The 27,025-nt window shown below is 36.9% G+C and overlaps 2 protein-coding genes across 3 annotated transcripts in view; both read left to right on the forward strand.

Moving 5' to 3' along the window:
• LARP7 (La ribonucleoprotein 7, transcriptional regulator) overlaps positions 1–14,452 on the forward strand; it is a 23,154-nt gene extending 8,702 nt beyond the window's left edge. Inside the window, exons 4-13 of one of the 2 annotated variants that reach the window (XM_072405723.1) lie at positions 362–445; positions 1,189–1,353; positions 3,590–3,698; positions 5,002–5,352; positions 6,657–6,795; positions 9,768–9,913; positions 11,107–11,207; positions 11,534–11,693; positions 12,067–12,158; positions 13,206–14,452. In XM_072405723.1, coding sequence (XP_072261824.1) covers positions 362–445; positions 1,189–1,353; positions 3,590–3,698; positions 5,002–5,352; positions 6,657–6,795; positions 9,768–9,913; positions 11,107–11,207; positions 11,534–11,693; positions 12,067–12,158; positions 13,206–13,286 — 1,428 coding nt within the window. In that variant the 3' untranslated portion in view covers positions 13,287–14,452. The remainder of the gene's footprint in view (positions 1–361; positions 446–1,188; positions 1,354–3,589; positions 3,699–5,001; positions 5,353–6,656; positions 6,796–9,767; positions 9,914–11,106; positions 11,208–11,533; positions 11,694–12,066; positions 12,159–13,205) is intronic. The other variant, XM_072405724.1, reaches the window with a different exon arrangement.
• An 11,390-nt stretch (positions 14,453–25,842) lies between these two features.
• The window catches only part of LOC140327771 (uncharacterized), a 21,271-nt gene continuing 20,088 nt past the window's right edge, over positions 25,843–27,025 (forward strand). The window contains exon 1 of the mRNA XM_072407113.1: positions 25,843–26,185. Within this exon, the coding sequence (XP_072263214.1) occupies positions 25,951–26,185 (235 nt within the window). The 5' untranslated portion in view covers positions 25,843–25,950. The remainder of the gene's footprint in view (positions 26,186–27,025) is intronic.

A 27,025-nucleotide genomic window follows, 5' to 3' on the forward strand; every position in this document is an offset into this window, starting at 1 on the left:
GAGCGCGCAGCAGGGTGCCGCTCCGTCGCTCTCCCCCTCCCCTCTTCATAGAGCAGAACGATGCCGTATGTACAGCACCGTTCATGCATCGTGTAGTCCTTTTTCGTTGGAAAGGATCGTGAAAGATCCTTTCCAACGACAAAAATTGCACGTGTGTACGCAGCTTAAATGTTAGTCATCTCAGCTGGTTGATGTTTGCATAACAGCATGCCCCATATTTACCGGTGTCCCATCAAGCTGCAGGAGAAGATATGAGATGTACAGGCATATGGTGGTGCTTGCTAGGTATATGTTCTTCATATGCAAGTGTGCCCATCTTTAATACTTATGTTTTTTTTTTTGTTTTTTTTTTTCATTCAAGTTGAATTTAGAAAATACCAAAATTAGGAGGCGGCTTCCACTTGGGGAGAAACCTCAGGATGTGGATGACCGTACAGTATATGCAGTAAGTAATTCCGGCCTTTCTATGTTTTAAATAGAGAATGCCTATTTATCCTTTAAATATTTATCGGAAATGAAACAGAATAACTGTTGTACCACAATGCACAAAGACATGGACCCTATATTCTCTTAAACAGCATTGTATGTTTACATATTTAGTGGATACATAAAGAATAGGTAAGCGTTTGCTAAGCTCTATTTTGAATTTTTAAAATGATCTCCAGGCAAATGTATAAAGTTTTCTTGAACTAGGATATTAAAAAGAATCCTATACAATTATGTTTAGAGGTTTCTTTATCTTCTCAGTATGCAGTGCTAACAAATTGTTTTGTTTTTTTTTTTTAGTTTAGAGCACCAGTCTCTAAACTAAAACTTGTGATGGGACAATTGGTTGCAGTGTTTTCCCTAGAAATGTTTTTAAGTTGGGTGGAAGGAAGCTGTGGGTGGGCAACATGACAAATTTAGTATTTCCAGTTGTTGTTTCCTTAGGAATCCGGTAACCCCTATATTTCTGTCAGCTTTCTACTCCCATATTTCCATCTGTCTGCCGCTGTCTTATGACCCAGTGCTGAGTGGTACACCTGGCTAAAAGGGGTTGGGGAGAACTGTGTGTGTGTGTGTGTGTGTGTGTGTGTGTGTTACACATTATCTTATGTTTGTGTGGGAAAAATGAGCAATTTCAGTTTCAAAACATTGGCAATACTTGCAGAACAGTAGTTCATATTTTCATGTATTTTCTGTCCTCAGGAGCTTCTTCCAAAGAATGTTAGCCACAGCTGGATTGAACGTGTTTTTGGTAAATGTGGCTCAGTTGTCTATATTAGCATTCCCAGATACAAATCAACAGGAGACACAAAAGGATTTGCATTTATTGAGTTTGAGACTCAAGCACAAGCTGCTAAAGCAATTGAGGTAATGACTTCCCTCTTATTACATATTTTTGTGTCAATGAGAATTAACTTGCTTTGCTTGAAATACATCTCTCACAATGTGGTCAGTAAAAGCTGATGTGTGTGTTACATTAGTATCCTTATTATTATTATTATTATTATTATTATTATTAAGTATTATCCAGAACAGAGACACTTCTAAATTCTTCTAGGGCTCAGGGATTGCCATGAGACCACCCTCGCTTCTAATTAAATTTATTTTACAGTATAATATATTAGTTAAGTATAATAAACTTTGAAACACGTAAAAATAAATTAAATCATTTAAAAAAAAATTTTTTTTTAAATGTTTACAATTTAAAAAAAAAATATTATACTCATACTATTATATTATACTGTAAAATAAATGTTCATGAAAACAACGTACTGCTTTTACACATATAAATCCAATGTATTGCATTCAATACAGTTATTTTGTATTGAATGCAATACAAATGGATTTTGAACTTCCCGCCACTATATATATATGAAGCAAACAAAAGAACGTGTGTGTGCTTGTGACTTTGGTCGATGGCTTCACGCGCGGTCATTCCCAAGATAGTCGCGGGATTTACCCGCGAGCGGCTTCTCTGATCAGGCATCGGAAGCTTTTATATAGGCAGCTATGTAGAGGAGTTGAACTCGGTTAACTCTTGCCTAACAGGAAAGAAATAAGTGATTTAAAAATATGCTTTTTTGTTAGCGCACATAAATGTTTAAAACATTTAAACAGCGCAAACATTTTTTTTTTTAGGGCTAAGGGTAATATGTGTGCCATTAGAAAGAATGATTTTTTAGGGAAACAGTGACTTTTAATGCAAACTCGCCAGTGTAAAGCTGCTGGAGATGTGCTTACGATTTCGGATCGTGAATACGAATGCGCGAGCGAGCTTCTGATTTTGCTTGATGAATCAGCCTCATGGAGTCCATTACTCTACTCCATTACATGTGTGTATAATATAATATAATTGTATTTATCTAGAACAGAGCTTTACAAAGGCCATACTCCTGTCACTGTCTGTTTCTTAGAGGAGCAAACAGTGTAATGTTCCCACCAAATGTCATTATCACTATCTAAAGCCCATTTTGGGGGGGGAAGGTTATTTACCTAACTGTATGTTTTTTGTATATGGGAGGAAACCCATGCTAACGCAGGCTGGCTGTGATTTAAACCTGGGACCCTATTGCATCAAAGACAGGAGGCCACTGAGATAAAAGTACTACATGTACTTTTATGTAACTGAGCTATCCAAATAGGGGGTTAGCAAAGCTAAAATCCAGGATTGATTATTTACAGTGCTGGATCCAGTTTTGTCTGTTGTTAGAAAATCTGGTAAAGTAATTGTTCTACTTTTATCCAAGTGAATATTCCAAAGCTTCATTCTGTCATACACACTGCACATTTCAAGTAAATAGAAACTTCTAGGCTAGCAAACAGGTCAGTTGCAGAAAATCAGAAGCCGTGTTTGCATTCCTATTTACTGTGTTATGCACAAATGAATAAAATGTTGTTCAGTTATTTGCTCAGTCTGTTTTGTTTTTTTAAGAAATGGCTAATTAGTGACTTTAGTGTAAAATCAATCTGGAAAGAGTAAATCTGCTTGTAAGCCCTAATTTCTTGGGAACCCTTTTGAGTACAAAATAATTAGCTTACCTAAAGATGTAATTGGGGGAATCAAGTTGAGTTCTGGGTTGCATACACTAGACGGATCATCAGCAGGAGGAAAGAGGTCCGGATTCCTCAATATAAATCTTTGATCAGACAGAATATTGTGTACAGTTCTGGGGAGACAAAAAATTGATCCAGAGACTGGCAATGAAATCAGACATGTCTGTTGGATAAAACATATTCAAAAAGATTGCAGATCTAAACACACTCTCTGATAGATTTATTGTTTTCTGGGCCAGCAACAGCCTCTTTAAGAAGATATTGCATTTTGTGAACAAACGTTGTTTGATGGCAGCAAAACATTGGTCATGTGAAAATATCACTTACATCAGTGCAGATTGATTGGATCAGATTGAATTATATACTAGTAAAATATATATATATATATATATATATAATTTAATCTCATTGTTGATGTTTCTTGCAGGCCTTTGTTACAGCAGGGAATCCTAATAAAGGATTTCTAAAACAAAGTTTATGAAAACCATTGTATTTCACCTTACAGGTTGCCCATTCTTATCCTGACTTTCTTTTGTAAACTCTCATTTAGCTCCTAAATAATCCTCCAGAGGAAGCACCAAGGAAAGCTGGAATTTTCCCCAAGACTGTAAGGTACAAGCATGTTCCGGAGCTAAGGGTCTCTGAATCAAAGGAGCTTGGTATGATTTTTTTTTTAAATGTATTTTGTGCTATTGCTGTACATTTTGATAAATGCAAAAATTGATCTTCACGCGAATCCAGTTAGCTGATAACTTGTGTTGTCTTCCTCTTACTGTAATCGGCATTTTCCAGAACTCTTCCACCCTCCCCCTGATATACTTCCTGTCCTATAGTGAGTATAGTAGTTTTTCCATACGTGTAATATGGTGAGTGGTCATTGTCGTCCTAGAACAAAAAACGTGATAATGGCAGGATCACCAGTTGAAAAAGGCAGAACAACAAAAAAAATAGGCTTGATATGCTACGGTATAATAATTTTTGTAAAATAGGTTCTTTGCAGCAGTATGATAACACACACATGTTCCTTTTGACCATACGAACATGAATTTGTAGCTATGGACCACACATATGTAAAGATCATTTCTATTTTTATTGTCTGTAATACAGGTTTTACGTCTTTGTTTACCAATTATCTTTGTATGACCAATTATTACTACCTGATTATGTAAAATGTAGATCTTGCAAGCAGTATGTAAAGAGCAATGTTATCTCAATATAAACATCCTTATTAAGGTTTACTGACACTCAAATTAAAGTGCAATGTTGGTGTTGCTGCATCTTTTATGGTTTCCATCAAAATACACCATCCATTTAGGCCCCTGAAAATACAGAAATGTGAATGCACCTTTCCCATACCACCATGTCAATAGCATATGGGGTACGGCTCTGGCCCGTGCGACCCTCCCCCCCCCCCCCATCCCACTCGGGGATGCACTGGCCAAAGTCGCGGACCACTGCTGCTTTAAAAGACGTATAAAGAGTATCTGTTTTATATTTTTGAGAATCTAAGCCTCCTTGCTGTGCAGTGGAAGAGAAGGGATGTAACCGCTGTTCTTCCTTGTACAGAGGCTTGGGCAAAGCTGTCACAGGAGTTGTCCAACAGTGTTAGCACTTCAATAGAATGTCAGTGAATTTGTCACTTTTGGCTGACAATGGTTCAGTGGGCACTAAAGGGGGAACTTTCCAGTAATGCTGGTGCCTCTTTCTCTGGCCGTTAAAAATTGATAGCACAGTAACCTGGTAGCCTGCCAACTGAGAGCAAAGATCCAAATAATATGTTGCGTTACCAGCTTTCAGCCTTTGTGACGGTCCTACTGCCCAGGCTACAAGTGCAACAGGTCCTTTGACCTGATTTTAGAAATCAATCATTAGGTCCCCTTATTTATTTATTGCTTTATGTGAATTTGCTTAATGCACATATGTGGTATTTCTTTGTAACACCCAACTTACCCTATTTCCTAGAAGAGAAAAAGAAGAAAAAAAAGAAAAAGTCTAAGAGCAGAAAAGAGAATGAGGAAAAAGCAGTGGAGGAAAATGATGTACCTTCAAAAGAGGAAAGGCCTAAAAGGCATCGCAGTGTGTCCGAAAGCTCAATGACCGAGTCATCAGATACCAATAAACAGCCTTCAAGGAGGGAAAAGAAGAAGAAAGATAGAGCGGAGAGTTCCGACCAGTCCGACGACATTAGGTCATCCAAGAGAAAACGTACTGAGAGCAGTTCAGAAGAGCATGACTCCTTCTCCTCAAAGCAAAGGAAAGTTCATTCTGAGTCTGTAGATTCAAAGTCTTCTCGAGACCTTCTAGACTGTAAAGGTGATTCGTTTTTTGGCTTTTTGCAAATTTACTACACTTTTGCTGCAGTGCTTGTAAATCTTTGTAACTGAGACATACTCCAAAACCTTTTCTCTATATTCAGAAGTTCTTTGCGAACAAGCAAATATTTTTTATATGGAGCTTATAGTACAGGTCTGCTAACCCACTCTGCTGCCCCTGACTATACTGTACATGTTTTTAACTACCTATGGCTAGATAAAGTTTTTCCCTTAAGTATTCAGAGATCCTCATCCACATGACTGTGAACAATAAAGCTTTAAAAGTGGACCTATACTCAAATATTACAGAAAAGAAACAAAAATAATGTATTTGCTGAAGTGAGCTGTGTCATAGTTGTAAGATGATCCTTAGATGATATATAAGCCCACCTGACCTCTTAGGTTGTCTAAAAAATGGGAATTATGAAATTACCTTAGCACTGTAGACTTTGGGAGTTTTCCATATTGATGGTCAATCCTTGGATTGACCTGGGTAAGAAGGATGATGGCTAGATTCAACAGTAGTATGTAGCAGCCCTTAACACCTCACCTATGAAGTTGCCAACAAAATGGGGCAGTGGCTAAAGGAGTTTGTTTCTTGATATATATTTTTAATCAAGCAAAAGGATGTACTGATGCCTATCACAGGTGCATATATAATAATGTCTGTGTCAGCACAGGTCATCCCTGGGTTAAGGACATCCGACATACGGACGGATGCCTCCTAGATACGAACGAGGCTTGCTCGTGTGCAACCCAGAGGCTTGAAGGGAGGAGGGGGGCGGTTTGCATGACTTGCAGAAGAAATTTTATGCTAAACACAGCTGAAGTTGTGGGTGATCTTAGGGGGTGAGCTCTTTCTGGAGCCTCTGGTAACTCTTTAATGACCAAGACAAACTCTGCAGTTGTTTCTTTTTGCATATCAAAGCACAGCTTGCTCCAGAAGTTAAGGAATGTCTAGGCTCCACAAAGATTTTTTTTTTGCTTTGTTTGTGATAAACTTAGAAAATGGTATACAGTAACTGACACCATGCTGCCTAAAATTTTGTTGAGACAAACATCTGTCCGAACAAATTCAAATTAAGAACAAACCTACAGTCCCTATCTTGTATGTAACCCGGGGACTCCCTGTATCAGGAATAGGAGCTCTGAATTCTATTAGTAGGTGCTTTCTGTGAGGTAAAAAAAAAAAACAAGATAACCAAAAAGCTTTAGCTGCCTGTAGAGCAAAGACTAGGCAGGTTATCAGTGGTGTGTCTCAGAGTCCTCACCTCTGCCTTATTAACCAGTTTTGATTTTTATCAGAGGTATCTACAGAAGAAGAAAAGGACATAAGTGACAAGAAAGATACATCTACTGTGAAAGTAAAGAGGAAAAGAAAGAAGAAACATAAGGAAAGGCACAGAGTTGGGGAAGAGGTGATTCCACTCAGAGTCCTGTCAAAGTATGTGTAAGACATCAATAACCGAATAATGTGATCTCACACACAATTTTTTTTAATTCTTCCCACCCCTCTGTCCAGCACTTGTAGCCAGAGGAAATACTCACCCCAGTTCATTGGTTTGTGGAGAAACACAAAAAATACAATGGTTCCAATACTACACTGGAACTTTACGTGTCTTGTCATTTTAATATTGCGTTTTTTCCAGTTGTTGGTAAGTTTGTAAGTGCTGCTGTTTAATTGATTGATACGATTACAAACCAGTTATCGGTAAATTTATGTTGCTGTGATATACAGTAGGTAAATTATACATAGGTTCACAGGCTAAATGTAAAAAATACTGTTAGTAACTTGCCTAAAGAAATATAGGTAAAAGGTGGCAAAAGCACCCTGTTGAAGATGGAGAAAAATGTCTGTCCTGGAAAAAATAGTATCCTATAGTAATGAAGCCGTGAAAGGATCTTGCTGCAATTTCATATACAAACTAACATACACCTCATATACAAACTGATGTACACCTCAGTGGTACACCTTGGCAGTGGTAACTTTAGGCAACATCTCTAAGCTTCCTTGAATATGTTGAGGTAGAATGCTGGAGCTCTAAAACATTGGAGGACTTAGCTTATTAGGACTTTGTTCACTGCTTGTTATTGATTATTTTATGCAATGTGCTATAGCTTACATGATTGTTAGATTTCTGTCTGTGCAAGAAACCTTTTTTTCACCAAAGCATTAAAGTACTTACTGCTCTGAACTCATTAATGTACAGATCTTTGCAATATATTCCATCATGGAACCTACTTGGAGAAAGAAAATAAATTTTTAATAAATTTGAGAAGGTATTTAAAAGATAAGTCTAAAGGAGATTTAGGCCAGTTTTGATTAACCATAATACAATAAAGATAAATGACAATGAGAATAGGGGCTCTTTTAACAAAGAACACAGTAATAACTAGATGAAGTGATGTGTGTGCTGGTACACAGAAAGCCTGATTTATTAAACGTCACTAATGCTGGAAAGGATACACTTTCAAAGCTAGGTGATCCATTCAAAAATTGAATGGATTAGGTCCAGGATATAAACCATTTACTAAGAAATAGCAAATTACTTTGAAGAAATTCATTTCAAGTTTGATGGGTAACCCATCACACTGATGCAATTATCGACTGAATAAAAAAATGTTTTTTTGCCAAATACATACAATTACAATTAAACACACATTCAATAGGTAAATCATACTTAGTAAAGTGTGTATACAGATTGACAATGGAAAATCCCGCCATTGATAATCCGGATCCTTCAGTTTTCCGGCATGAATTTCGGAGCTCATTTTCAATACAGGGATTGCATTACACAGTTTTGCCATGTTATGTTTATATGTCATCTTATGTTTTGATGGCGCTGTTCTGCAGAAACAGCTGTTAGGTCTTGCTTGCTACACTAAACACATGCTGAGAGGTCCCTGCTGCCTGCTCCCTGGAACTGTGCCAGATGTCCGTGGTGCTGCGGGAGGAAGGCTGGCCTCTGTGTGTGGAGGTAATACCTTCAAAAATCCAGAATTTATGAAAATCCGGCACTCCTCAGGTCTAGAGGTTGCTGGTTTTTTTGAATGTCATCCTGTATATACTAAATATTCCAATTTGATATGTTGCATTTGGGGCTTATTTGTAGACATAAATCAATGCGGAAGAGATTAAAATTGGAACCATGGTTAATTGCTGTTTTCTACCAATTGAAAGAGTGGTTTGTTAAGGGAAATTGTATTATTTGCTTTAGTATTTATGAAAACCTCAAAATGTAATTTTTTTTTTTTTATATATTTTCATAAAAATACTGATATCTGTTTATGCCTAAGCCTAAGTGTCTGAGGTATTATTTTTAAAGCATGCAGTTGGTAAACTGCAGAAGGCAGCTATTACTGTGCTGAGCGGGTTTTACTGTCTGCATTTTATTCTAAAGACTCAAGCAATAGAAAGTCTGTTCAGAAACTTAAAAGTCCATCAGAAAAGAAAATTGCCATACTACTTTTTACATCTATCGTCACAAAAACACAACAATATACAGCCAAAAATAGGGGAGAAACTTTAGTCTGTCTGAAGACTTGTAGAATATTATAAATGTGGTTCTGTGGCATCTTGGATATTTAGATATTTGAGAGTAAGTGAGTGTCTGCTACATAATGGACTGCTGTCCAGTAATTCTATAAAAAAACATGTAGATTACTTTAGGGGTTCATTTAGCCCAGTACATAATTGTATTGTTTGCCTTGAGGGCGTTTTCATTTTTTTTTTTTTTTTTTTTTGAAGGCCTTGGAGAGCTGTGTTGTGCACAGGAATAGTTTGTAAAGCTGATGTCTCATGGTCAGTTTTGAATTATCACTGCCACAAATGCCAGTGAATTTGTATGCCTTTGTGCAGTTAAATATTTTTTTACCCCAGTAAAGGTTCATATGCTCTGTGTTTCTTGGAACAGGCCTATGTTCTGGAATTTGTGATCTAGTTTTGAGTTTTTAAATAATATTCAAGTGAAAGCCCTGGTTCTCAAAATGATGCATGCAGTCCTAATATACTGACTTTTAAAGGCTTCTTATTTTGCTTGGTATTTTGCTGGTATTAACTTGCAACACACAAATATTTTTTTAAGCTTGTTGGGAAGAAATTGTAGGTGGGTGGAAGCCCCTGAACTATGGCCCCACTCTTCAGTAACCACCCAAAAATGGGCTGGGGAGAAAACACTGTTCTGATTACACTGGCTTCATACCTGTTTTTTAAAGGCCATTTTTTCTTGAAAATGCAAGCTGCAATGCGCTACTAATAATCACAAGACCAAAAATAGAATGTTATTTACCAAGTTGAACTGCAACATGATTCAGTGTTTCTCACAAATTCCAATCTAAGACTGTATTGTAAATAGGTTCAGCAGGAAAGGGTCCTTATGATTGTTTTACGTGTTAAATGCATTTTGTTTGATCCAGGAAAGAATGGTTGGATCTCAAGGCAGAATACTTGTCACTTCAGCGAGCCAGCATGGCATCCCTCAAGAAGTCACTTAATGAAATTAGCCATACCTCTGCAGGAGAGATGGAAACTGAACCAACTGGGAAAAACCTTGACACTAAAGGTATATCAACCTAAAGCACTTACAGAATTGTATTGCAGTGAAATGGCAGACCTACCCAGCACATTCATGCGACCTGCCTTGCCTGAAACATTTGTATTATTTGTTTAGGAAGTACTATGCATGCTCACAAGACAGCACGCCAGACATTGTGCTTTACCATTCACCACTGCAGCTAAAGCACAGTTTGGTGAAGTACAAATTGTCACTAATGGGTTTACCCTGAAGTTTCCACCATGCTAGTATGTCTCCAGGGTTTGATGAACCAGTCCATTGCAGCAGATTCTGCTTTACAGTCCTGTCCTTTTTCTGTCTGAATACTGTGTAGTGTATTACCCCCCTAGCGTTCTAATTGTGTCAGTATTTCTGTGCAAAAAGCGTTACAATTTTTTGCATGGAAAATTATTTTGCATTGTAGGCTTATAATTCTTAGGCATAACTCACCGAAATATGTACAATATTTATTAAATTTAATAATAAACTTTAAATAAAAAAACACAAATCTGTTAAAAAAAAGTGCATAAAAATAGTGAACCCTGTAATATAACTGTACATACAGTAGCATATATTATATATATTTCTTTGTATTGGACTCAGTATAGTTATTTTGTCTTGAATCCAATACAAAATTATTTGAATTTCCCGCCGCACCTCCCGCATGAACTGACGCATGCACCGACATCACCGGGACGTTGACCGAGGACCTGGGCAGACGAGCAGGACGCCAAAGGAACAAAGGTAAGTGGGGGGTTTTATTGTTTTTAGCAACCCCAAGTGTGACTCAGGATTACCACCCCGAGTCACGCTCGGGAATAAAGCTAGGGGGGTTAACCTAGCAGCATTCTCAAGTGTGACTCGGGGTGGATTTTACCCGCAAATAGCGGTAATCCCAAGTCACACTCGTTGTAGCTTTAACCTAAAAAAAAAAAACTCACTTACCTTGCCCCGTTGTCGTCCCCCGGCATCCAGCTGGTCCCCGCAGGTCCTGTGGACACGTCCTGCTCCTCCGATCTCCAGCAGAGATGCAGAATGCAGAGATGATCTCCAGGGTTTCCCGGTGATGTTAGTGCATGCGTTGGTGCGGGTGGGAGGATCCGCGGGAAATTTAAATAATTTGGTATTGGATTCAATACAAAATAGCTTATTTCAGATTTTATTTTGTCAACTTCTCTTAACATTTTCTTTATTTATGACAGTGGACAGTGCTAAGAATGAAAACCTTGGACCCCAGTTTGTAAGTGGCGTCATTGTGAAGATCACTTGCTCAGATCCTCTGCCAGCTCGTAAACATGTAAAGGTAAACATGTAAACTATATATAAAGACTGTTTCCTATTAAAAACAATTCATGTATGTAAATAGATATTTAGGAAAATGTCGTCAGACGATTGTAATAGTGACATAGTTTAAAATAACTCGGTTTGCTTTATTCTAAGTTTTATATGGCACTGTACAGTCAGACTTACCAGGCTTCCCAGGGTTTTAGATGTAGCTGCAGCCTCCTGTTATATGATTCTCTACTGTGTACTTTCTGTTCCATACTCCAGTATGTTTATATATTTTTTTTTTTTTTTTTTATGTATGGGATGAAATATTTTTTATCTATCAAACTTATTTCTTTCCAGGAAACATTATCTGTAGTGTCTGAAGTGGTGTATGTAGATATGTTGGAAGGGGATACAGAGTGTCATGTTCGCTTCAAGACTCCTGAAGATGCTCAAGCTGTCATGAAAATCCACTGTGATCTACAGAGCAAGCACAACTGGAAGCTTCAAATCCTCACTGGTAAGGAAATAGACTGTAAATATTCCAAGTGCAGCAGTAGGTTATGTATATACTATACCTGGGCAGTATTATTAAAACTCTTAAACCATCACTGGTAGAGTTTTCCCACTTGCTGATAGTTTTAGATCTTTGTACGCTGCCTGCAACAGTTGAGGTTGTACTGTAACTCTAAATTATAAAAAAAAGAGTGGGGGGCAGTCTATAATGAAATGTAAATCTGGTGCTTAACACATAGGGCCTATTTTATTAAAGCTCTCCAAGGCTGGAGAGGTTACACTTTCATCAGTAAAGCTGGGTGATCCAGCAAACCTGAAATGGAAATCCAAAAATAAAAATTATTCCAATCCTAGACTTTTTTTTTTTTTTTTTTAAGGAGACTGTGAGCAGCGATATTGGCAAAAGATCTTGGTGGACAGGCAAGCAAAACTGAACAGACCTCGTGAAAAGAAGCGAGGAACTGAAAAGGTAAGCTTTTGTTATGCCTTAAATTTTAAGATTTTTTTTTTATATTTTTTGGCTAAGGATCAGCTGGTGGACTGTTTGTTATTAGAGCAAGCTTTTTTGTGTAATAAACATTTGTTTTTATGTGCTGGGTGAAAAAATAAAAAACATGTTATGAAATAACCATGTGCTTTTAAAGACCTTTATTTTAAAATATTGCAAGTTGCCTGGCTGTTTTGATGAATTTTTTACATCAATACATTTAGCCACTGATTCTAAGCCAATAAAGAATTCTGGTCTATTTATCAGTCTTTTCTAATCTTAGCACTTAATAAGCTAAGCTATATTGGGTCTGTGCTCCATTAGCACTGGAGGTACTTGCCTACATTACTATGGCTCATTGAACTGCTTTGTGACTCCACTAGGTCTAAGTTTAGCAGAAGTATGTGTGAAGTAAATACTATACGTAAATACTATTGGTAACATTAGAATAATAAACTTCAGCGAAGACAGGGGGTTTCACAGCTTATAGCATTGCTGATCACACAGTACCAAAACATAGGGAGGCAGGATACCAATACATAGCCAGAGGAAAATGCCTATGTGTACAAAAAATAAAATAAAAAAGAGTCTAATTGTGACCTATAGTTTGCAATGTGGTTTACAAAAATTGACAATATTATAATTCAAAAGTTGTTCAATTGTTATCCCAGGCCCCCAAGATGTTAGGGGTCTGACCATTACCAATTATCTATACCACAATATAGCAAGCTTACATGCAGTACAAATTTTGAGCCATAAATAGCTTGGAGTTAGTCATTTGTCATAGGACCCTGTATTTAAGCACTCAAGTAATGGGAGTGTCTCTATCAGAAAGTGCCAAGCTATATGTGCCAGGATACTTGATTTATACATCCTGGTGCTGGTCAGGAAGGATAAAAGCTTTCATATCTGCAGGGACTGCCCACATTTTCTAATTTTGAAAACAGATAAGTTTATTTAAATTAATATAAAATAAAGTTCTGTAATAATTTTATTTATGTTTTAACCTTTTTTTGTTTGTTTTTACAGTTGGTTGCTAAAGCTGAGAAAGTCCGTCTTGTTAAAACTCAGGAGGCTTGCAAACACATCCGATTTTGCGATGAAACCTGACACGAGTGTGATATTTAGAATATATTTTACATTTTGAGTTTTTCAGACATGGATTTCAGATTGCCATTTGTAAATAGACATTACTGGGTTGGATTTTTAACAAAAAATTGTGTTAAACACTGTTTTAGATGCAGGGGACATATACTAGTGGATAGATGGAGGCTGCTACTGCTGACTTTTCCTGCTGAAAAATGCTGGTTTGCCTGACCTCCCAATCCCGTGTTTTATTTTATTTTATTTTTTTCCCCTCACAGACCTTTGCATGCAGTTTCAGGATTTTGTCCTCATTTGTTTGGTGTTTCTGAAAGCAGTATTGTTTTCATAGGGAAATAATATTTCTCTTGATTATTGTTTCAGTTAAAGGAAACATGTTTTTAAACGTACAAAGCCAAACAAACCTTAGTTAAAATGCAGACATCCAACATGAAAGAACTGTAGAAATCCAGATGCTTAGACAGGTTTGGTAGCTCCTGGAGTGCACACAAACTGCACATTTGCTGTGGCACTTTGGTGCAGATATTTATTATTTAGTTCTAATAAAACAATAACTATACTTTTTGTAAAATTATTCTATTGTAAGCCATCTGTGCCTACACCCAAAGTTTTATACTTATTCCATCCACATTCTTACAGATCCATTGTTTTTTCTGTTCATCACATTTTTTCCTAGGTGAAGGCCTTCTTTGGAAATTCTCTTTAAAGGAATGAATATGACAAATCAGCTGGATAATTTAGTAGAGGGCACACACGATGGATTTGTGGGGGGAAGGAAACGTGGATAATTTAATGATGAATATACAAAAGTATAGTTAAGATTTTTAAATGTTATGAGCTGCATTAATCTCAACCCAGTTGCAGGTTTTTAATGTGTTCAGTTCACACAGTACATTTTTTATCAAGAGTGGGAGCAGCCATTGATATATTGTTCTGTTGTCTTTTGAATAAAACCCCTCATATTCTATATAAAAGTATCCAGCATACAGTTGAGATCAGCTAAACCACTTTTAGCCACCAAAGATGATCTGATCACTATGATTTACTCAAGCAGTTACTGCATCTAATAACAATCCACAATTTTTATTTTATTCTTTAGTCACTATGACCAAACCGCCTAATTGAAGATTTATTGTGTATTTTTTCAAAGGGAATAAAAATCCTAATTTTTATGTCTTGTTTGAAAATCCCTTCTAATTTATTTAACCTGATATAAAAGGTAGCCTACAATATGTGTTCAATCACCAGAATTATAGCTTTGATTAATTTACTGTCACTAGAGTTACCCAGATGTTGCCATTGTAAAAGTGTTCTGTGATAACTCCAGGTACATACAATTAGCTATATTTAAATGTAATACTCCTTGTATTACATTCACATTGCTGTTACATCTTATAAAGCTATATTTGGCATTTGAATACATGTGCATATATAACTGTTTTAGGTGCAAAACAATCTGACATTTTGTTCAAATATTCTTTATTTAGGCACCACTACCAAACTGCTTCTGATCATCCTGCAGTGACACCACAGCTTTGTGGGAAAAACACAACTCTCCCCCCCATCTTAGTTTAAAGTTCGAACCAGCCCTTTTCTGGTGTGCGAAGCCTCCCAAGAATAGTTTTAAATTGAATTGTTTCTAATTACTTCGCCAAATAAAAGAGATATCAAATATAGAATCTGGATACTTCCAGAGAAATGCAATTCATGTGACAGATAGCCAAGGTATACATGTTCTTACTGCTAGAGTTTGTTACCAATCCTAGGTGTCTAGCAATTACCAAGTAGTCACTCAGGAGGGGTAAATGACATTGTTTTTTTACATCTGTGAACTAAGCCTAACACTACATTCATTATACTATTACACTACTACAACTGAATACAATCCTAACAAAACACCGGAACACTAGGAAGTTGGATCAAAAAACATAGCACTGGACAGTTGGGGCATATTACAAAAAGATTGAAAAATTGGACAATGCCTAACAAGCTAGGCATTAGAAAGTTTTAAAAAAGTATAAGGGGTAGGTAAAACACTGACACAATAATAGAGGTTACTCGATATAGTATAATCAAAAGTGAGCACTAAATTTGCAGTGTCTTGCTCTGCCCCTTTTTGACTACCACGCTACAGCTTCCTCCCCATCAAGCTGAAAAATAATTCTGTGGAGAACACTGTTAGTTAACCTATGTAGGAGCAAGATGACTTTTTCTCCTCCTACTACAGGTTGACATTCAAAAATCCATCAACCGCCAAACCTGAGGAGTGCCGGATTTTCCAAGGTTATACTCGCCTCCACACACAGGCCAGCAGCCTTCCTCTCACTGCACCCGCGGACATCTGGCAAAGTTTCGGAGAGCAGGTAGTAGAGACCTCTGTGTATTTAGTGTAGCAAGCAAGACCTACCATCTGTTTCTGGAGAACAGCATCATCAAAACAAATGGCCAAACAGTGTAATGCAGTCCCTGTATTCAAAATGCTCTCTGAAATTCATGCCGGAAAACTGAAGAAACCGGATTATTGATGGCCAGATTCTCTTTTGTAAACCTGTTGGTCTTCCCCATCACTAACATATGGGTCTAATTCCTAATAGAACAATATTGCTGTAAATGCATTCTGATGCATGCAAGTATCTTTGTTCTCAAGTTCATCCCTGTGTCACACAGACTTTATGTAGACCCTGATCTTTTCTCCAGGTCATGGTTTCGCCGTGCCTTCTACTGGCATTAAACTTGGACCATGTCATTCAAATTTTCAATGCCAGAGCTTAAGTGGATAGTAGAGGTTTTGTGGCTTTATATAGACTTGAGATTAATTTTTAAAAATGAGCACAGGTGACACAGTTCAGACAAATAACTGCCTACTATCATCTACTAGAGGAAATTCATTAAAAAAGAGGAACTTACAAACATCTGCTGCCTAATGTATACTATTATATAACACTGGGGAATGCATTTTTTGTTGAGTTAGATCGTACACTTGTTCTTTTTACTAATTTTTGGGTGGTAAATCCAGAAATTACCCCAGTTTTTTGCTATCACATCCAGTTTTTACAATACAGGGTACTCTCCATTTTTGTCAAAAAACATACAAATTTTACATACAATGAAAAAATAAAAAAAATAACTTGAATGTTTATTTAAATTTCTTTTGTTCATACAGAGGATTTATTGTTACTCTTTGACATTTTTTTTATAGTAAAACGTGAAAATTATTCGGGTAAGCGGTTAAGGTAAAAATCTAGGCTTATAGCTTTTTCTGGAGTGTTCAGTGTTAGGATGGATGGTCCAACAATAGTCAGCCATCATATGTACATCCCATCTACCCTGATACCGTCCTTCCATGACCTTCAAATCTTGGTGGAATCGTTCACCTTGCTCATCACTGATTGCACCAAGGTTTCTCTGGAAGTTAGAAAGATGGCTGTGCAGAAAATGCACCTTGGTGCTCATATTGCAACCAAGCATTTTGTAGCTCTCCAAGAGTTTCTGGACAATTTCTGTGTAATTATTGGCTTGTGTGTTTCCAAGAACGTCCTTGACAATGGCTTTGAATGATAACCAAGCATTCTTTTAGACTTCTGACATGTCCTGATGAAATGTTCATCTTTGTTGAGCTGCCAAATCTGTGGACCATCAAACACACCGTCCTTTATTTTTTAAAATGACAGGTTAGGAAATGCCAAAATGAGGTACTTGAAACAGTCGCCTTCAGTTGGCAAAGCTTTAACAAACTGCTTCATCAGACCTATTTTCATGTGCAGAGGCGGGAATATAATATTCTTTCTATCAACAAGTGACTCATGTAGAATGTTTGGATCACCTGGTTTTAGGGCAGATTCTGGAGGTCAATTTCTTTCCACCCAATGCCTGATAACATGCACAGATAACAGGGTTACTTGGTGTATCCGCGTTGCTGACCAAGAAGGAAGCATACCATTTTAAGGTCCACAAAGATGACCCAATTGTTTTGGTGATTTTGCAACAACTCGATGACTTTCTTTATGTCTACATATTCTTCACAAAGAGAAACTGAATGGCCAATTGGGACTGACCCAAATATATTGCCATTGTGAAGGAGGAGACACTTTAGGCTCCGCTTTGAGCTATCGATGAGTAATTGCCATTCAGTTTAGTTATAGATTAGAATTCCCAATTCCTACATTAAACCAGGTATGTTATGGCACTACATAAAGCCACTGTCAGTTCTAAAGTACTGCAAAAAAATCAATTTCTCTGGTTCGAAAGTACGATACCTTTGTCATTTTTCAAGTAAGTTTTTCACACGCAGTCTTGATGTTAGGAGTTCTGAAGCCTTCTTTGATAGTCCCAAATCACTCAACTTATGCTGATCAAATTCCTTACGAACAAAGTCCTCTTCAATTTCAATTAATTTCAATTTGCCTGTTTTAGGCATTTCATGTACTATAATAAACACTGTATAGCTAATATTTTGTTTTGTTTGTCCCCAACAGTGGCATGGGCCATTCATGGGGCAAAAGGGTTCTTCCCCACAATGTGCCTTAATGTTGTGGGGGGTGTGGGTGAGAGGCTTCGTTAAAATCTGGAAGCCCCCTATGATAAGGGAGCCCCCAGATATTCCCTGGCCCACCCCGGGAAATAAGTACAGGGGATAAAACAGCACTAGAAATAAGAACACCATATCATGTAAAAATATGTTTTCTTTTTTTTAACCAATACTTACCTTTTCAGAATTAAGAGTTGTGTATTTGCACCATGGTGCAGTGATTTCAGAATAGATGCATCATCCATTGTGGGCTCCTATACACAAGCTGAAGGAGGAAGTGAGGAGTGCTGAGATCTGCATTGTCCAGCACTAACAGTAGAGAACCAGCACTCTCTGAGCTGCTGGTGCCATCTAGTGCCAACCCACCGAATTACATCTAGGTGAAAATAATTTTGCATCCTATTCATTTGAAAATGGGACAGTTGGTAGCTACAGTATACTGACTTTACCAGCTACCTATGTATGCTTTATTCCAGCACTGCTGTTCATTTCTTGAGGCTACAGTGCTGAACACAGTGGTGTTTATTACCACATGCCAGATCTCTTCCACCTTTCAATGGACATTTACAGAAGCAAACATTTACGCCTCTCCTAAAACCAAGCTAATCCTGTTAGCAACTGACCTCATGAGCATGGCTTTAGTTGCATAACTTATCAGCTGGTAGGTTATTAAATCTCTGGCAAACTATCCTAAATTTAAATTTGACTCCATACTGATAATTGATTATAAAATATATTATACTGTAGTATAGGTAATAAATTTGTGTTTGTGTTCGAGGACTATGCTGTGAATTATCAGTAGTTATATCAGATATACTGTATGGAGAAATATGGTAAGAACAATTTGTTTTTGGCTTTAATCTATCACTAGATTTATTACAATTATGTTAGGATCCATTCTAGGCTTAGGTTTCATCTGGCTTTCTTGAATGCCTGCTGTCATTCAGAAATGATCAGATGTAAAATCCTCCTTCCACTGATAATGTGATTTTAACATTAAGATTTCATAAGGTATTTTTTTCAGGAAAGGTTGGAGCAGAGGACTGTGTGTCTGTGTGCAGATGAGTGCAGTTCCCTGGTGAGATATGGTATAAACACCCTAATATAAACAAGATAAAATGAGGAGGTGAGAGGGGATAAAGATAGACATCAAGGAAATTAAAATTATGTGGAAGGTAGGATAGAGGGTGTAGGATAATAGGGAGGAAGGGAAAGCCCATTGCTATGCCCGGGACCACACAAAGGGTTCAGTAATTAGAGTAGTATAGTACAAAAGCATGGAGTAGTCATAAAAGCCAGCCAGCCAGACCAAATAAGGAGGAACTGGTCCACTTAGTTATCAACTAGGTTCCATATGTCATATATTCTGCAGTTCATAAAACCAATCTTGTTATGATGGGGAGGAAGTAGGGCACTAAAATTTATGGATATTAATACAAGCTTTAATAGTGTTTGGTAGGATAGAAGAGGGAGTTTTCCTTACTGAAGTGTCATGGCAAGCATTGTAGAAGCCAAGGACCTTATCCCAGATATGTAGAAAAGCTGGGTATTCCCTCCATATATGAAAAATAATGCCTGCTGGGTGTTGAGAGTGCCAGCAGATTCCAGGAACAGGGGATGAAAATCTTTGGGTATCCATCAGGCACTGGTACGATCTGGTGAGGACTTTGTAGTTATTTTCCTGTGCCTCACAGACAAAGATAAATTATGAGTCAGAATAAAGAACCTTTCCCACTGAATTTCAGATATTGTAATACCTCATTTGTGTTTCCTGTAGCAGGTATAAGGTGTAAGGGTCAAATAGGTTGCATTACGAAGAATACCATATATTTGGGATATCACATGCATTTGATGATAATGTTGAGTCAGTCATTTATCGAAGGGGTATGGTCCCTGACCAAACGCCTTTATCAGACAAGAAGTTTAAAAAGAAATAAACACTATCTGCATGGAGTATGCAGAGGAGGTTCTCTCCATGTTTGCGTGGCTTTCCTACGGGTACTCTGGTTTTCTTCCAGCACTTCAAAAACATGTATGTAGCTCTGAGCTTCTGGGTAAGAAAGCCCATGTTTATTGGCTTCCCCCCAAAGTGACTTACACTGTATTAATGCCACATGAATATGGTAGGGACATTAGATTGTGAGCCACTTTAAGGGATAGCTAGTGACATGACTATGGACTTTGTAAAGTTTTGTTAATTATGTTGTCACTATATAAATACTAGATAATAATAATATTAATTCTGGGTAAGAAAGCCCATTTTTGGCATTTCAGGAAAAAAAAAACTGGGATATTCCTATAGCTGGGGGGAAGCACACCTATTAAAGAGAGGTGTCATGGGGGCTGATTTGGAACAGAACTAATATTGGACAGGAACCTTTTCCCAGAGGCATAATAAGGCAGCGTAAGCTTTCTTTATGGCTGTGGGTGGAAAATCCAAGGAAGGGGATCAAAGGGGTCTTTCAAGTGCCACCCAGCTCTTCTGATCCACAATATTGATCCAGTCAACTAAACCAGGACAGAGGCATGGAAATACATTGTTCAGAAGGCCAGCACCTTTTTTACTTTTGGGTCTAGTCAAAGTGTGATATGCAATAAAAGGGCAGGGTCAATTTTTTTATATTTCTGACGTTGTGAAAATACATTTGTGCAGATATGAAAAACATGTTGGTAAACTATGTGCAGAGATACATGACATAAAAGAAGGGGGAGAAATATATCTGTTGACACTACCTATCATTTATGATAGTCAGTACTATTATACATTGAGGTTAATGGATAAAAGCAAATTGTATGTTTCCTGTGGGAAATGTAACTGAACTGTGAAATTGAAGTTTCAACCTAATATATTTGTTAAAAGCCTTGTTGGATCTATATATCATATTTTTAATAAAGTGTTTTGTTCCATTAAAGTCATTTTTTCAATGACTTTTTGATCATATAACAAACCTAATTGGTCAAATTTAAAGAATGGGGTACAAGAAATAATTGGGTATCAATGAGAAGTTACAAATTTCCTCATAACTGTTTTGCTATTTTTACACTTTTTTACCTTCTTTCCATAAATAATGTCTGACAGGTGCTTTTTTAGACAGCTTTATAGCTCTGCTGTTAGCAGACAACATCTCTTCTCTGTCATTGCTTTGTCCAGTACCAAAATATAAACAGAGTACATTATTAATCACATCCGCTTCTCAAGCTTGAAACAGCAAAGAACATTTCACCATTATGCTCTGTAATGAACAAGTGGAACTCATATACAAATTGCATTGTATAACATGTTATAGTGCTTTTTAAAGACATCTATCTAATTACATCCTGACAATGAGGAAGTGCATTTGATGGAAAATTCAGGGTCATCAAAACAAATAATGATTTTAAAAGAGTCTGTAAAATCATTCTTAAAATTTACAATATGTTCACTTAGATTATGACTGGTCTGGTATGTCAATACAATTTGAATTATCTGAAGAGTATGCTTCTTAGGTGAGAGTAGTAATTTTAAAGGGGCCATTTACAATGTACAGTATGTGTTATGTTGCTTCTGTCAGTGTATATTTTTAAATTTTAAAAAAGTGTTTTAGTTTAAGGAAGCTATCATTTTTTTTTGCTATTTTAAAAGATTTTTTTTCTGTTCCACAGAAGAAAACACAAAATATAAAGTAAAGTGTGAAGCATTCCACTTTAAGGTTATGTAAAATTTTTTGTATATTACAATTTTTTTTCAAGATCGTTTCCAATGATCGAACAGCACCTGTTTTGTTTTATTGAGAGGAGGGAGGACAAGGAAGTAGCACCCACTGTACTTTCCTCTCTTGACTCATATAACAATTGTTCCTGATCGTTGTTAATGGATCTGTTCTGATAAATCCATGAATGACATGGGAAGACCACTGTACACGTCAGAATCTCGAGACGAGCATGACCGCTAATTACAGACCTATTTCATTCCCCTCTTTTGAAACTTTATTTCAATCCCCGTGCCCAACACATGTTATTTCTGCACTATTTTCTAGCCTCCTGGTAGAGTCCCACGCTAGCCCTCTCTTATATGTGCTCTATATTGGGAACATAAATTAGCCTAATAATCTCACATACCATTTGGATTGACCCTGATGTTTTATAATGACTGGATACAGACAGACTAGTTGTTGGTCAAAGTTCAGCATATTACACTATCATAAATTAGGCTCGTAGTGTTTGTGTCAGATTCCTGTCAATGTGTACAGGGGGAATTCCCTATTTTTTTATGTCTGTTACAAAAAGCTTATATGAGGGACTGTTAACCCCAAGTTACATGTCTTTCTACAAGGACATTCTTCCATTGGTGCTCTTGCAAATACCACACAAATGTAGGGACATGCTAGATGTTAGAGTTTCCTGGCTGTTGTGGACTTTTATTATTAAATTGCCTCTTTTGTCCACAATAAATACAAAGGCTCACACCTCTCTTTTGTGGACTATCATGAGAGGCCCAGTTGGGTTGGTTCTGCTTAAGTGGTACAACAGAATGAATAGATTAGAAAGGACATATCAGTCTCTGTGAAAAGACTTCCACTGTCAAGATTTTCCATGTTTTTTTTTTTGCTAACCACAGAAGTACAAGTTACATCGTCAAAGATCTTCCTAAAGAAGCCATGACAAACTTCAATATTGTTGGACACCAGATTCTATTTTTCCTTTAATGGAAGGCCCCTGGCCATGGCATCCTTGGAGAGTATAGAGAGCATCCTTGGTGAGTAATCTCGAATAATGTTTCCTCGGTTGGATCAATATTCCCAATGCCACATCCCAACAATACAAATCACAGAAGTAACTAAAAAAGCATAGGACATTGAAGGCATCAAAACATTTTTGTACTTTGTACAGACATAAACCAACATTAGATTAAAATCAATGTTTATTATATAACGTTAAAAGACACACATATATTAAAACTTTTTTTTTTTTTTTTTTTAGAGCAAAGTCCGCTTCTTCAGAAACCTTCTGTCATACAATTGATTACTAAAACAATATATACAATATATGGTACAGTAAATACATCAAATAAATGATCACAATTACCAACAAATTGCATTTTCCACTCCACCTTGTGTGTAATTGGTAACTTGACACTGTTTATTCAAGGATGGCCCAGGGACAACAACTGTGCAGGACAACAGACAGGAACCGATCAACCCCAGGTAGAGGATTAGGATGGTTGCAGGGCAAAGCATGAGAGTTTTATGTCTCTTCTTCTTGCAGAATTAAACCCACTTTTGCTTCTAAAAGAAAATTAGTGGGATGATGTAATACTACCGTTTTAGCTGCTGAGAAACTTTGTTGCCTCTTCTATACTCTTCATAATGTATAGCACATCACCAATAAGCTGCCACTGCCAAGAAGAAGCCCATACCTCTGTTGCATGATATAGTAAATTTGCTTTTTATTTTGTACGTACAGGTGGTTCAGCATATGTATCACAGGACAGTTCACAGATCATTTTGTTGAAGGGGAAACCATTCTGTCTCTACAAGGCCACAATTTTTAGCAGTGTATGTTTTACTTACTTTTTTGGCTTAGGGTCTGAAATCTTGCAAAACATGAAAATACTTCAGAAATGTGTTCACCACCAGATTTAGCATATGTACAAAGTAGGGAATCCAGCCAAAACATTAGATGACTTGCCAAAAGAAGGCTAGAAGTGTACTCCCAATAAATGATTTTCATGTGCTGAATGAGGGGTGACATTGAAAAAATGTATGTCTGGTTGCCAATAGATTCCCCTGCGTTAACATGTTGCACAAATCAAAACTTTCTCCACCATGAGTGGGTATAAAAAATGCTCATTCAGCTTTACTACAGCAATGGGGACTGGCATTGCTTCATTAAAATGGAACTGTCAGTAAAATAAAAAATACCACTTACATTTACTTCCCCAGAGCTCTTGATCCCTTCACTGCTGGCCTTGATTTGGACCAGGATTCTTCCTTCAGTCTAGAAAGGACGTAGTGCTGGGTGCTGCCACCTTCTTCTGTCCTGTGCCTTCGTCACCCCATCTAGCACCGTGTAAGTTCGAGTGATGTATCCTGCTGTACCTGTAAAAAAAAAAAGAAAAAAAGATTGCCAATATCACAGCACATGTGTGAGATCTGCTCTTTAATGGTCTTAGTTATCATTCAGGATTCAAATAAAATATTATTTTTTTTATATTCTTATTTTCAATATTCTACCTTGCTGTGTATTTGGTTGTATTTTTGAGAAATTCTTCTGAATGTGAAATTACAATTTATTAACCATTAGTGGTTTATCTTTAGTTTGTCTTAAAGCCTAAACTCTAAAATTAGAAATTAGATTATATATAGTCACGTACTTGCACTGGAATGTCACACCCCCCAAACAGTGTCTGTTGGTTTGAATTCATGAAAACTAACATGGATACTATAATGTACTGAAACCAAGTTGTATGTGACACTGTAGATCCTGGCATCCTCTGCTGACCTTCATTTTCACCCCTAAAACTCTTAAATTCTAAGTGCCTTTTCAGTCCTGCGGTGTCAAACCATGCGGATGGCAGCCCCCTTTGGCAAAAGTTTTGCAGCTCCCAACTTGTCCCATTCACTTGAAAAGGGGTTGGGATCACAGTTGAACCTGCAGCAGATTGCTATAGCTCATCGCAAGTTTGCAATTATACTAACTCCCACAAATGATGTGCATCCTATGAGTTCTGGTGACTGTTTCGGTAGTGAAGTGAATTACTTAGGTGGCAGGGCTGAATTGTGTTTTTGATCCCTACCTTATATCTGAGTTGATGGACTGCAAATGCCTTCAAGCTATGTTCTCCTGATGTGTGATGCTTACTGCCTTGCCCCTTTGATCTACTGGCTACTGGAAATGAATGTGGGGGTGTCAACTATGGTAAATCCAGGAATGGTGATTTTAATACCACCATCAGCAAAACGAAGTATGTTAAAATAAAAAAAAGTAATTAATGCTTGTAGATTTTAATAATGGATGAATTTTAATTACTTTAAATTATCAACAACTTCAAATACAATTTTTAAAGCACTATGGGCTGCCTTTGCAGTGGTTTCTCTTGTAGAAAAAAAATAGTTGTTATTGCCCTGTATACTTTCAGTTTCAGATATTATAGAAATGAAAACCAGTCAGCCAAGTTTGTAAATGATGACTCTGGAAGTACATGAGAACCGAAATTAATGATAGGGCGGACAATTAATTACTAGGTTTAGAGGTAGGGCTGTGAAACTATATTACTGGAAAAAATGTTTACTTCCTTATTCAGTGTTTCATTTACAAGGTACACATTTACATCTTCCTGTAAGGTAGAAAACACCAGGGGAAGTTTTGAGAGATGAGCTACAGTGAAGATCTTTTTAAATGGAATCAATGTTGGTGTCTTGTAGCAGGTAAGAAAATACATTGATTTACATGATATTAGATACAGAACTGTTCAACATGAGGTGTCAAAATTCTGCATATAACTTCACCTTTTTTATTAGCAGCCTCATATTGAACAGCTTAGTCGAGTGTGACTTTAAATTTGTTACAGCAACAATACATTTAAAAAACAATTGAAAAACAATCAAATCAAAACATTACTGCCTATGCCTTCACCATATGTTTTTTTAAATCTCAAATTATACCCAAAAATAACTTTTTTTTTTAATTCAGTTTGTAAATCTCTAGTTACTGGGATATTTACTACACATATACTGTAAAAAAAAGTTTGAGGTAAACACACACCATGGATGTTGGTACATGGTGGAAGCTTTAAATAGGTATATATTTGATGAACACATAACTAAATGATAAAGACTATTTTACTTTATGATCATTTAAAAACATGACAGCATGGTGGCTTAGAGGTTAGCATTCTGGCCTTTGCAGAGCTAGGTCCCAGGCTCTTGGCCAGGGCCTGCATGCATGGACTTGACTATGGACTTTGTAAAGCTCTGTGTAATATGTTGGCGCTATATAAATACTGCATAATAATTACATGACCTACATTTTGTCTTTTCTTTCCTAGCTCTTCTATATGTACAGATAGATAACTGCTGGTCATTAAACATCAAAGCAGAACCCCGAAATCCCACTGTGGGTAAAAATGTTTTATTAAATGTCGTGTATGAAGGCAAGATTCAGATGATCAACTGGTATAGAGGGAGTGAAAGAAAAATATCAATGCTCATTTTGACATCCAATCCTGCATCAAGTAATCAATCAACTACTGGGGACATGTTTACAGGTCGAGAGGAAGTCCAGAATAATGGATCTTTATTGATATCAAACCTCAGAGCCTCAGATGCTGGAATGTACACTGTCGAACTTACTATTCCAGGCTCTTCTATAATTGCTAGCATTGAGCTGACTGTGAATGGTAAGCAGACGTATAGTATTAGTACTTGGCTTAGACATGGCTTATTATTTTATACACCATATAGCATTCCCTAAATACAGCTGGCCTTTTCTACTTATTATACATAGTGGTAGCATTGAGCATTGCATAATAATTCAGATTGAGAACTGGCAAATACAATTTTTGTTTAGTATTTTTGTCTAAAGTAGCACTTTGGAAAAAGTTCACTGTGCACTGTAGATCACTTCCGTTGTCAAATGTTTTATTGAATGGTTTCATTTACAATGCTCTGTGAGAAAAGATATTTAATCATTTTATCATATGACTGGACAAAATGATTAAAGCAGACCCATCCCCGAGAGATAATGCAAGCTGCTATTGCTGACCTAGTTCTAAAAATACAGCTTGCCTGTTTGGTGTTCTGATTCTGTACCTTTAATACCTTCTGAATCTCTGACCCAGAACAAGTATGCAACTCAGGTGTTCATCTAATTTCCAGCATGCTCGAGCTTAAGTGTGACACCACTGATGGCAAAATATCAGATTTGCGTTTAGGTAATTAGCATTCTTTACAATGTGCTCAGCAATGGCAGGTTCCATCATCTCTAAGTGACAGGTTCAATTTTTGTACTGTTGTTATAGGAAGTTAAATCTCCCTAATGAGACATACATTAGGGAGATTTAACTTCCTATAACAACACCACAAAAATAGGTAAGAGGAAATCTTTAGAAGCTAAAAGGGAAACCCCATTTATATCAAAGTTGTCCAATTTCAGTCTTTGAGGATCCCACACAAGCCAGGAGTGATTTATTGATTATTTGTAAAGCATTTCTTTATTATTATTATTATTATTATTATTA

This window comes from Pyxicephalus adspersus, chromosome 3 (genome assembly GCF_032062135.1).
Source record: "Pyxicephalus adspersus chromosome 3, UCB_Pads_2.0, whole genome shotgun sequence".
Classification (NCBI taxonomy): domain Eukaryota; kingdom Metazoa; phylum Chordata; class Amphibia; order Anura; family Pyxicephalidae; genus Pyxicephalus; species Pyxicephalus adspersus.